Genomic DNA, 13,240 nt, shown 5'->3' with positions numbered 1-13,240 from the left:
CCACCCAGGTGCCCCATGCCCAAAATCTTATATTCATTTATGTAACTATTTGACTGAGGTCTGTCTGTCCCACTAAGCTATAAGCTCAGTGGAGGAGGCAGTGACCTGGTCTGCTGTTATGTAACATAGTTACTGGCATAATGCCCATCAGATAGAAGATAATTAATAGGTACTGAAGGAATTAACTGTGTTTCACATCTGATCAAAGTCCAAAATTTATACAACTATAATTTTTTAATTAATTAAGAAAAGGTGCCTAATTCTTTTTAAAGATTTTAAAGTAATCTCTATACCCAATGTGGGCTTGAACAGACAACTGTGAGACCAAGAGTTGTGCACTCCACCAACTGAGGCAGCCAGGCGCCCCAGAAAAGGTGAATTATTACAAAGTATGTCAAGATAATACGTTATATGATCAAAAACTCCTGTTTGCTGTCCAGGGCTTGCTATCTATCCATCTGTCTATCTATGTAAAGTTTACTTATTTAAGTAATTTCTACATGCAACGTGAGACTTGAACTCAAGACCCCAAGATCAGGAGTCGTACGCCCCTCTGACTGAGCCAGCCAGGTGCCCCTTAAATAACTTTATTTTACTCTATTAGTATCCTCATCAAAGACGACGGATAAAAAATATTTCCATCTATACTTCACAGCATTTAAGAGAATATATTTACGTCCTGGTAGCATGGTAAATCTTTCAAATTTCCGTAAAGTTAAAAAAATTAAGCTACTTATTAGAATCCTGTGGACTCCACTTAGGAACAACACCGAGGAACCTCGATACCTGATTGTGGGCATAGACAAGGAATCCCATTTTCTACTTAACTGTCCAGCCACAGACAACAGGAACTGCTATTTTATTTATTATTTTTTTTTTAAATTTTTTTTTTCAACGTTTATTTATTTTTGGGACAGAGAGAGACAGAGCATGAACGGGGGAGGGGCAGAGAGAGAGGGAGACACAGAATCGGAAACAGGCTCCAGGCTCCGAGCCATCAGCCCAGAGCCCGACGTGGGGCTCGAACTCACGGACCGCGAGATCGTGACCTGGCTGAAGTCGGACGCTTAACCGACTGTGCCACCCAGGCGCCCCTAAAGTTTATTTATTCATTTTGAGAGAGAGAAAAAGCACGAACGGGGGAGGGGCAGAGAGAGAGAGGGGAGAGCGAGAATCCCAAGCGGCGTCCGCACAGGCGGTGTGGAGCCAGACGCAGGGCTTGAACTCACGGACTGTGAGACCGTGACCTGAGCTGAAGTCGGACGCTTAAGCGACTGCGCCACCCAGGCGCCCCAGGAACTGCTATTTTAAAGCTCACTTCCAAAGTTATGTCCTCACCTCAACACCAACGGCCCCACCAAGCCTATCTCCTTCAGGAAGCTTTTTTGCTTCTTTTGTTGCAATTTTGATTTGGCTGCCCATAATCTAACATTCAATTATTTTGTCTGGTTTATCAATCTTTAGCACACAAAAAACTTTAAAATATTCAGGGCAAACACAATGATTTGTTTTTTCTAAATCAAAGGCTTTCATCTAGGAGTTTTCTCTGCAAAGAGCTAATTTATTTTTGTTGTTAAAAATAGATTAAAATAGATTAAATTAAGTCTTGATCTGTTTATAGGAATCTAATGCTAATATAATTTACGTAGCTGGTTAATATTAATCTGGATATTGAAAATTTACCCAAATTCAAGTTACCACACTAAAAGAACTTCCCTTTGTTACACCGAGCAAATTTATCTGTTTCTCTTTGACATAACTAATGTCCTATTCTTTATATGATATTAATAATTTTAAAGAACCAATAGCTGCCTATCTAATGCATATTAACTGATGGGAATCTTACTGAAATTTTTATTCCAAGTTCAAATTTACATCAACAAATACAGCAATACTAAAAACATTCAAAGTTGACTTCCTATCTTCTTTGGGGAGGACAGAAGTGAACAGAAGTCTCTGAATTCACATTTCTAACTCACATTAGTCCATTTCACATAAATTGTCACATTTCCTGCTGGAAAGCCATCTTCAAACAAATGTCTTTCTAAGAAACTATTATTTTCCTCAAATTTTGAACAAGTTTATCTCCCTCCCTCCAAAAAATTAGAAAATAAAAATTTTATATGCTCTAATATAATATCACAGTGTCATGTTTTTAAGCAAAGATCAACTCAACTTCCTCAGCATTGTTTTTTAAATTAAAAAAAAATTTTATTTAAAAAAATGTTTATTTATTCTGAGAGAGAGAGAGAGAGAGAGAGAGAGAGAGAATCCCAAGCAGGCTCCGGCTGTCAGCACGGAGCCCGACGCAATCTCATGGCTGACGCCATGACCTGAGTGGAAATCAAGAGTAGGATACTTAACTGACTGAGCCACCCGGGCACTCCCACTTCACATTGTTTTGAAATATTTTCTTTTATCTGCGTATAGTTCTTTTAAGATTTGTTTATAAAATGAAAGTGTGAAAGACACTGACTTTTAATTTCTTCTTGCCTGTTCCTTTTTAAAAAAAAAAAATTTTTTTTAACGTTTATTTATTTTTGAGACCGAGAAAGAGCATGAACAGGGGAGGGTCAGAGAGAGAGGGAGACACAGAATCTGAAACAGGCACCAGGCTCTGAGCTGTCAGCACAGAGCCTGATGTGGGGCTCGAACTCACAGACCGTGAGATCATGACCTGAGCCGAAGTCGGACGCTCAACTGACTGAGCCCCCCAGGCGCCCCTGGACTGAACAGTTTAAAATATTTATGTTTTAGTATCCAGGTGGAAAACTAAAGATTTAATTAGTATGTTTTAACAAAACTCTCATGACTAAATTTAACTCATTTACTAAGTTATCAATAATGACAGTGGTCATATTAATAATAGATGATGTTAACAACAACAAGGAACACCATCGATTATTTAATGTGGTGGGTCATGCTCTGCATACATTCTTTCATTTTGTGCAAACCTTCAAACAACCCAGCAGGTAGGGTTTGGGGGATTTTTTTTGTTTTTAATTTTGACTCTACCCAAAAGACACCTGTAGGAGGCAGTGCATGATTAGACCTCTGTCTCTCTGGCTCTAAAGTCCAGGCTCTTTTCCTCTGTCCAAGGGTAGGCCAAACTTTCCAACCTTCACAATTTTTAATCACATTCACAAAATAACTGATGTATTACTAACATTTTAAGTTGAGTCACTTTTTTATTTTAAAACTGAAGTACATTTATTTATTTATTTATTTATTTATTTATTTATTTATTTACTACATTTGAGAGAGAGACAGAGAGACAGAGAGCGAGTAGGGGAGGGACAGAGAGACAGAGACAGAATCTGAAGCAGGCTCCAAGCTCCAAGCCGTCAGCACAGACCCCAACGCGGGGCTTGAACTCACGAACCACGAGATCATGACCAGAGCTGAAGTCGGAAGCCCAACCGACTGAGCCACCCAGGCGCCCCTAAAACTTAAGTACATTTAAAGAGGGGCACCTGGGTGGCTCAGTTAGTTGAGCATCTGACTCTTGATTTGGCTCAGGTCATGATCTCACAGTGCACAGGATCAAGCCCCACACTGGGCTCTGTGCTGACAGCATGGAGCCTGCTTGGGATTCCCCCCACCCCATCTCTCTCTGCCTCCCCCCTGCTCTCGCACAGGTGTGGGCGTGCACGCGTGCGCTCTCCCTCTCTGTCTCAAAAATAAATAAATAAACTTAAAACGTCAAGAAAAAGACACCCCTCCCCCACCCCCCACATACACACAAACTGGCTTAAAAGTGAGAAGCTCCCGCCCAGGCAGAATGAGTCCCACTGGAAGCTGGAGGGCAGAGACCAGAAATGCTGGGGCAAGGCGGGGAAGTGGGCAAGGGCCCGTGAGGCCGCTCTCTAGGCTGAGGAGCCAAGAATGAGCAGAGTAACTGTGGGACTAGACTAGGTGATGGGTCAGAAGGAGCTGGAGGGCTGGGGAAGGATGAGGCTCCAGTCTGGTAAGGAGAAGCTGGGCCAGGGAGATGGCGGAAAGAAAAGGAGTCCGGGGATAAGGGGATATCAGAGGGGGAGCTAGGGCAGGACACTGAGAGGGGAGACACTGAAGGATGGAGAGGCCGAAGGAGGGACAAAAGCCGCACATGGGAAGCTGAGAATCAAAAGGCTTGGGACACACTGTCCTCTTAACATGTGTCAGTCTGTGTCCAAAAAGAAGAGTCAATATATTGCCCGTGTACACTTAAAAATCACTTTGGCCATCACTTCCTAGGAAAAGTAACCCTCTGTGGAAAATACTAGTTTAATAAGCCACACTGCCTGAAACCATTAAAGCGACCCACTAACTGCTACGCGCGCCCCTCTCCCTCAGGCAGCGCACCCCCGGGGTGCTCACACAGAGCCACCGCTGCTAGGTCAACACCCAAGCTCTTAAGGAGCTGGTCTCACCGACTTGGGCAGCCACCTGGACCAAAAGCACCAGTGCATGCCTGGGCCTTACCTTGTGTAACGAATATCCTGACTCAAATATAATAGGAGGAAGCAGGAGAAGGAAAAACATATTTGGACGAAACATTTCTTCTTCCTGTAAATGTAAAATGGGTATTCTCAGAAGCATGGAATTTATATATTAAGAAATAAAATCCGTCAGTGAAGAGCCAAAGTAATTGTCCTCGTAGGCCCTGTGGAAATATTTAATGTTTAAAAAAGAACCTGATGATAGAACCAAGCAGCAGAAGAAACCAAAGACACCACAAAACCTGCACTAATAAATGTAGGACAAGTGATTTTAAAGGTGACCAGCAAAATAAATAAGAATGAAGTGCTTCCAAACACACCCTGTATGCTTTTTATTCTTTACTTAGGAAAGGAAGTTAGTATTAATACAGAAGACATTTCAATGCAAACAGAACGCTTACAAACACAAGTCCACAAAATGAAATCCTCCAGAAAAAAAGTTAACAGTAAGCCTTAGAACAATCCACTTGGAGGAAGACTAAACCCTATACACGTTTAAAATTGCCCTGGCCTTTTCTCTGCCTGTCACAGACAACTGTGCCACTTTCCTAAACCTGGCTGTGATGAAATAATGGCCATCTGATGACCTTGTGACTGGGGACATGGCTATAAAGTCAGCCCCTTGCTATGCTTCCAGATTCAAATATTAAGTGTCACTATGAAAGGTATTTCTAGAATACGGCCATCTTGGGAGGAATGACATCATAATTTCATGTTCTATATTAACATCTCTAATTGTTGGTGTATCAGGGGGAAAACCCATATTGGTCTTCAAATCCGAAATGACTGCATGTAATACAGAGTCTCCTTAACACTGCAAAATTAGGCCCTTTCTCATAGGAAAATTTCATGCTACAGTCTTGACAGTCTGATTTCTTGTCAAAATCCCTATTCAGAAGAATGGTTAAGTGTATTCTTACAAATGTACAGCTGTGGCCATAAAGCCTAAAACAACATTCAAAGGCTCAAACTAGAAGCAAATGATGGCTGCTGAAAATGCCTTATTAAGTCTTAAAATAGCTGCCTGTGCAACAAGCTCATGCCTCAGACTGGGACCATGTGAAAAGAAATGGGCCGATCTGTGTTTTGTGGGGCAACCTATTCTCAGGATCTGCGCAGGGGACCACTGTATAGAACCCACCTGCAGTGGGTTGCACAGGGTCCTCCAGCCTTAATTCATGTCCACCTGGAACCCCAGAATGTGACTTTCTTTGCAAAGAGGGTCCTTGCAGATGCAATTAAGGGAAGAATCCAGATGAGATCACACTGGATGGGTGGGCCCTAAACCCAATGAGAGTGTCCTTATAAGAGACAGGAAAGGACACACAGACACAAAGGACATGTGAAGACAGAGGAGAAAGGGGTTATGTTGCCATAGCCAAGGAATACTTGGGACCACCAGAAGCTACAAAGCCAATGAAGGATTCTCTCCTACCACCTGGATTTGCTCCCAGAGGGAACACGGCCCTGCCAACATCCTGATTTCAGATTTCTGGCCTCTACAACTCTGAGAGAATAACTCTCTGGGGTCTTAAGCCAACCAGTTTTGGTCATTTGTTATCGTAGCCACAGGAAATGCATGTACCGGCGTGCAGTGAATAGTGTTACAGAAAGATCGCAGGTTCTTTTTGGCAACTCGTCCCCGCAAATGGTATAAGGTGATTTTAGGTGATACTTGGGCAGTGTATGCCATATACCACTGATCCCCCCAGACTGAGAAAGTCCGCTCTTTTTGATTCATTTTCTGGTCTCAATTAAGTCAAAGACACCACAGTTTGGTGTCATAGGCAGTAAAGCCTCTCTCCAATGTGCTGATCTCCCTTTCTGACAGAACGGGCTTGATCTCAGGGGCTTCAGCAGGCATCTCTACTCCTTTGTTTTTATCATATTTATTTATAAAAATATTGGTTTCCACAGCATTATAATGTTTCCTTTAAGATAAACATATGTAGCACACCAGTATTCACAACATTATTCACAGGAGCCAAAAGGGAGAAACAAGCCAACGGTCCATCAACAGATGAATGGATTGACAAAGAGCCGTCTATATTATTCAGCCACAAAAAGGAAGGAAATTCTGACACAAACTACAGTATGAATGAATCTTCAAAACATCACACTAAGTAAAATAAACCAGACACAAAAGGACAAATGTATGATTCCACTTATATAAAGTACCTAGAATCGGTCAATTCATAAAGCCAGAAAGTAGAATAGGGGGCTACGAAAACAACAGAAAATACGAAAAAAAACAGAAACCAGAACAGACTGTGGGGCGGGGGGACTGGGGAGCTGTTTACTGGGTCGAGTTTCTGTCTGGGATGATGAAACAGTTCTGGAAATAGATAATGCGATGAGTATACAACACTGTGAATGGTATTTAACCCCAGTGAAATGTACACTTAAAAATAACTAAAACGCTATTTTACGTTATGTATATATATATAGTTTTAAATGCTTATTTATTATTTTGAGAGGGAGGGAGAGAGAGAGACAGAGAGACAGAGACAGAGAGAGACAGGGAGGGGCAGAGAGAGAGAAAGACTCCCAAGCAGGCTCCAGCTGTCAGCGCAGAGCCTAGGGGGCTTGGGGCTCAATCCCACTAACCAAACTGTGAGAGATCAAGAGTCAGTAGGTTAACCACTTAACATACTGAGCCACTTGGGCACCCCTATGTTATGTATATTTTACCACAGCAAAAGCCTTAAAAAAAAACTACTACAAGAAAATGTAGGGGCGCCTGGGTGGCGCAGTCGGTTAAGCGTCCGACTTCAGCCAGGTCACGATCTCGCGGTCCGTGAGTTCAAGCCCCGCGTCAGGCTCTGGGCTGATGGCTCGGAGCCTGGAGCCTGTTTCCGATTCTGTGTCTCCCTCTCTCTCTGCCCCTCGCCCGTTCATGCTCTGTCTCTCTCTGTCCCAAAAATAAATAAACGTTGAAAAAAAAAAATTAAAAAAAAAAAAAAAAGAAAATGTATACACATAAAAAAAGCAAGTTGCTTTCAAGAAATAAATATGTAAGTACACGATAACACAGGCGGAAGGCAGGCCCAGCAGGACAGTCTGGCAAAAGAACTCCACGGAATGAACACCAAGCTCCTTGTTTTTCTTATCTTGCTCCCGGCAGCACCTGGTTTCCAAACAGGTGTCCTGCTTCCTGCTTTGGCTTTCCACAAACACCTGTTCCTCCAGGAAGCCTGCCCCATCTATCAGAGGGCCTGACATACCCCTTCTCTGAGGTCAAGCCCAGGCTGCCTGGAAGGCCCTTTAGGCACTCCATTACCTTCACTACCCAACTCTAGTTCACTTGCCTGTACTATTAAATATATTACTATTATTTAACTTGAAAAGTAACATCTATTGAACAATAAATTCAACAAAACCGAAGCATATAAAACTCAAAAGTGGAAGACGATCTCCCCCCACCACCTCTGTTCCCACCACTCCGAACAGGGGCCACCATCTCCCAGGCCTCCCTGGCCACACAGCACTCCCGGAAGGGGCAGCTGCCGGATCTCTGCAGGGTGGAATGTGGGCCTGGTGCTAAGAGAGTTTCTGGAGGCGGGTTGGGGGATGGGGCTGGATGGGTGATGGGCATTAAGGAGGCCACTTGCTGGGAGGAGCACTGGGTGTTCTATGTAAGTGATGAATCTCTGGGTTCTACTCCTGAAACCAGTACTACACTGTATGTTAACTAACTTGAATTTAAATAAATGTATTAAACATAAAATAAATTTAAATAACAGATATAAGTTCCAAAAAAAAAAAAAAAAAAGTTTCTGCTTCTTCAAGAGAAGCTCGAGATTCAGGTTTCTATGTGAAATTCCCAGTAAGTTATATAGATAGAAAATATTTTAAAATAAAACTAATGCTTTTTAATTGTTTAAAAGTCAATTCCAATTTTGAGCAACTGATTTTAAATCAAACACAATCAAAACACATCAGGTGGTATCTAGGAGTAGGGTAAGGGTTACAGTCTGTGTCCCCTGCCCTAGAATGAGCCACTGTGAGGGTGACTCAATTTAACCAGTTGTAGGAGGGCAGAGATGTGATTCGCAGTGGGCTCTAGTGAGGCCTGCCCAGTCCCTTCCCCAGCTCAGGGCAGTTCTGTAATAGCAGGAGCTCAACATAGATTTTGAGATTCCATTTAATACATACAATATTTCCTAAGTATTATTTATAACAGTTTCAAATTGTGTGTTAGGTCAGAGTGTGCGACTTGTTTTGCACATTTTACACTCTACAGTTTCACAGGTAAATGAATCCTAGCACCTAGAAGCAGAATCAAAATAGGAAGAGTTTGAATGTGATGAAGTGGAGCCACATAACTCTTTAATCTTTTCAAATGAACCTTATTCCCCTCCTCAAAATCAATTCCGTCACATACTTTTTAATCTCAGTACTTAATATGGATGTACACACATTTAAGTTCGGGTTTCACTTAGTCCTTGTACCACAAGATGATGCTCACGCTCTACCCACTGTGTGAACACGAGGGTATGAACACCCACACCCTGAGGACAGCACAGTATGGCGGAGAACAGAGAACACACAGGGCCAGCGGGGCTGGACAGAAGGCTCAACTACTTTCTAGCTCTGTGATGTTGGACGTGTCTCAACCTCTCTGTGGTCGCTTTCTTTATCTGTAATACCAGAGTGATGACAGAATGTGGTCATCTACATCATGTGGTTGTCATGAGGACAACATGAGCTACAGTGTATAAAGCATACTGTAAACTCTGGTGCTGGACAAATACATTTTATCTTCCACTGTCAGCGGTAACCACTGATAAACGTTTTATGCTAATTAGAGACTTTCCCCCAGAGAGCAGGTTAGTCTAAGGTTATAAAAATGCAAATAAATAACAAAATCTGACACTGAGTGCTCCTATGTTAACTTGAAACTGTGAGATTTATACTTTTTCAGAGAAGTCCGATGTAATGATATCAATCCTAATCCAACAGAACGTTAAAAAATTCATGGGACAATGTAAACTTCCCTCATAGTGAAGCAATGATAAGCCACCGTAACTAACCATCAGTGTTACTAAAATTAAAGATAATCAATAAAAATCGTAAGTTGGGTAAACCTACCTTCCAATTTGCCAATTTTTTAAACTCTATAATTTTTATAACTGCTCCCATGAGAATACCTGGAAGAGAAAATGTAAAGTTGAACATAATTTAAGATATGAGAAAGATTACTCAGGTTTATTATCATCCTAGAGAATCTGATTATTATGTCTTTAAATAGCTTTTATGGATTTCTGCAACTTTTATGTCTGAAAACATAAGAATGGAAATCAGTGTGATGTTCTCAGTCACAAGTTTCTCTCATTTGCATCTCAGGTAAACATACCGTAATGAAGTCAAGGACAATCTAGGGGCGGGGGTGCAGCTGGGGAAACGGAAAGCTTGACAAAACCAGACCCAAGGACAGTCCTTCCGCCTGTCGGTTTGCTACATCCCCCCATTTTCAATGTGAAACGACCCAAAGCTTACATGCTAAGTTTGCCTTATGCTGTTTTTCCTACCATTTTCAAAAAAGAATCCCAGATCACTTTCTTAGACTCAGATGGCAGCTCTATGTAGAGCATTTCGTTAGAGATAAAACCCCGATGCTAAAAATAACCTAAAGCAAAAATTCTGTGAAATTCCTGGAACACAACAGACCATCTAAGTTCAGGCGTGTTTCCTTAAGGCTGACAGGCTCATTACTCTCTCATAAAGAACCTACCAAAAATAATTCTCAAAGAAGCATCACGGGTACAATTTAAGATTGCTCTGTTACTCACTAGACAAATGATTTTTAACCCTGTCGACTCCCTAGAATCACCATGGGAGCTTTTTATAAAAAAGACACCTGAGCAGCACTCCAGACCTCCTAAATCACAATCTCTGGTAGAAGCAAGCCTGAAGACCACTGTCCACGCTTAAAGACAAAGACCTACTTCCCCCTGCAGAGGAAGGAGCTTTTCCACGTCGACAACAGAAAGCTGAAGAAACACACTTTGTGAGGTGGGGCGAGAAGACAATACTAAACAGAGAAGTTTATCGGGAAAAGGAATTGCACTAACACTCATTGCTGTGGGGGAGGGGTTTCAGGTGAAGAGAGGAGATAAGCAACTTTAACTTTATCAGCCTCTCTACTATTTGAACTGGTACATATTATTAAGACAGTAACAAAATTACTTCAAAAGATAGACGAAGACAAAATAGGTCTGAGCTGTAAAGGGAGCCAATGAACTTATTTTCAAAACACAAGTTGCCCAATTCAACTTTCCGGGTGGCATGAAAGCACTCATTCTAACCTCTCCAGGGTTCCCCAGCTGCTTTTTATTTCTTATCTTTCCAAATTTTGTATACATTTTAAGGACTTCTTTTTTTAACGTTTGTTTTTGAGAGAGAGACAGAGAGACAGAGAGACAGAGAGATCCATGCTACAAGGTGGATGAGTCTTGAAAACATGCTAAGTGATGGGGCACCTGGGTGGCTCAGTCGGTTGAGCATCCGACTTCGGCTCAGGTCATGATCTCACAGTCCGTGAGTTCAAGCCCCGCGTTGGGCTCTGTGTTGACGGCTCAGAGCCTGGAGCCTGCTTCAGATTCTGTGTCTTCCTCCTTCTGCCCCTCCCTTGCTCACACTCTGTGTCTCCCTCTCTCAAAAATAAACATTTGGGGCGTTTGGGTGGCTCAGTCGGTTGTGTCCAACTTCGGCTCAGGTCATGATCTCACGGTTCGTGGGTTCGAGCCCTGCATCGGGCTCTGTGCTGACAGCTTGGATTCTGTGTCTCCCTCCCTCTGCCCTTTCCCTCCTCGTGCTCTGTCTCTTTCTGTCTGTCAAAAATGAATAAAAGTTAAAAAAAAAAATTAAAAAAAAAATGCTAAGTGAAAGAAGCCAGGCACAAAAGACATGTATTTTATGACACATTTATATGAAATATGCAGGGCAGGCAAATTTATAGAGATAGAAATGATTGTCTTGGGCTGGGGAAGAGGGGCTTGGTGGTGATAGCTAAAGGGAATAGGGTTTCTTTTTGGGGTGATGAAAATGTCTACAATCGATTGTGGCGACGGTTGCACAACTCTGCAAATATACTAAAACCCATTGGAGAGTACATTTTAAATGGGTAACTCATACGTGAATTATATATCTCAATAAACCTGTTACATTAAAAGAGAGGCTACAGATTGTACAAGTCCACTGATACAAAACGTGTGGAATTAGGCAAATCTACAGAGACAGGAAGCAGGACGGAGGTTGCCAGGGTAGGAGGAAAGGAGGAAATGGGAAGTGACTGCTAGTAGGTAGGTAGAGGGTTTCTTTTTGCAGCGATGAAAACGTTCTGTAATTAGACAGCGGTGATGTCGCGCAGCCCTGTGAGCATACTGAAAACACTGAACTGTACACCGTAAAACTGTGAAGTTTACAGTATGTGAATTACATTTTAATTTTTTCAAGAGTCACAATTTTTTAAATCAGTCCCCAGATGATCGCTGTCTCCCATCGTGTGCTGCTCACAGCGGACTTGGCAATGAACCTGTCAGTTCACGCCTCTTTGTGGAAGCGTGTTGCCCTAGGGCAGATCCAGAGACGATGCATGGCATAGCACATTTTTATCTCCTGAGAATGTTGCCAAATTGTCCTCCCAAGTGCTGCACCAATTCACACTGGGCACCAGAGCGCTCCCACATTCTCACGAACCCTGGATAATCATCCGAATAACACTGTTGCCAATATGATGGGCGAGAAGTTGCATTGCACTGTTTCACTTTGCATTTGACAGTTAATCTACATTCAGTAATCACTCCTGATTACTGGGGAAGTTGAACCTCTTTTCCTGGTTTCCGATTTCATTTTCAAAGCTAGCGCTTTTCTGCTCTACTAAAACCTCAACTTTCTCTTTCCCTTGTAAATGTATACCAAACTTTAATACCATGGTTAATGCTTTTGTAATTACATATGGAGCAGCTGCATTTGAAAAATAATTATTCATAATTATTATTACATCTATTGATTATAATCATAATTCTATTGCGTAAGCTTGTTTCTATATTATTATTTATGAGGCATTGGAAAGCTTTGTAAAATATGATGTGATATTATCACTACTGTTACTATTACTACTTGAGCAATTCTCTTTAATTTTTTTTAATGTTTATGTACTTTTGAGAGGGAGAGAGGGAGAGAGAGAGAGAGAGAGAGAAAGAGAGAGAGACAGAGACAGAGCATGAGCAGGGGAGGAGCAGAGACAAGGAGACACAGAATCTGAAGCAGGCTCCAGGCTCTGAGGTGTAGGCACAGAGCCCGACATGGGGCTCGAACTCACGAACCGTGAGATCATGACTGAGCTGAAGTCGGATGCTTAACTGACCGAGCTACCCAGGCGCCCCTAGGATTTGTCGCTTTAAGTTATTTCTAATCCTCCAGAGAATGCTTCAGGTATGAAGGCTCGGAGTTGAAGTAGCCAGTCTAATGGCTCAGAGCTAGCAAGGGACTCGACATCCTACCAGTTCATGACGCCAAGACACAGGCAGACTACACCTGCCTTTACAACCCATGAACCCTCACCTCCCTCCCAGGGTGCAATGCTGCTCTACCAGCATCACTGTGCAACGATCCTGATAATTAATGTTACAGGAAAAACATTTAAAATGTTTTAAGGAAGAAAATCAGGTTGCAAAACCTGATCCCAATTCCCTTAAAAAAGATGCACATATATAAACATATACATATATATATTTGAACTGGTACATATATAT

At 42.1% G+C, this 13,240-nt stretch overlaps 1 protein-coding gene across 6 annotated transcripts in view; it reads right to left on the bottom strand.

The window, feature by feature from the left end:
- The window catches only part of SLC9A8 (solute carrier family 9 member A8), a 70,152-nt gene that overhangs the window by 38,454 nt on the left and 18,458 nt on the right, over positions 1-13,240 (bottom strand). For 5 of the 6 annotated variants that reach the window (XM_086702460.1, XM_086702457.1, XM_086702462.1 and 2 more), the window contains 2 exons: positions 9,573-9,631; positions 4,465-4,548 (listed from right to left, as the gene is read on the bottom strand). In XM_086702460.1, coding sequence (XP_086558586.1) covers positions 4,465-4,548; positions 9,573-9,631 — 143 coding nt within the window. The remainder of the gene's footprint in view (positions 1-4,464; positions 4,549-9,572; positions 9,632-13,240) is intronic. The other variant, XM_086702458.1, reaches the window with a different exon arrangement.

Source organism: Puma concolor, chromosome A3, assembly GCF_028749965.1.
Source record: "Puma concolor isolate L17-30 chromosome A3, mPumCon1.1.hap2, whole genome shotgun sequence".
In the NCBI taxonomy this organism is placed as follows: Eukaryota; Metazoa; Chordata; class Mammalia; order Carnivora; family Felidae; genus Puma; species Puma concolor.
The sequence above is the reverse complement of the archived record's forward strand: the minus strand, read 5'-3'. Positions and strand labels throughout refer to the sequence as shown.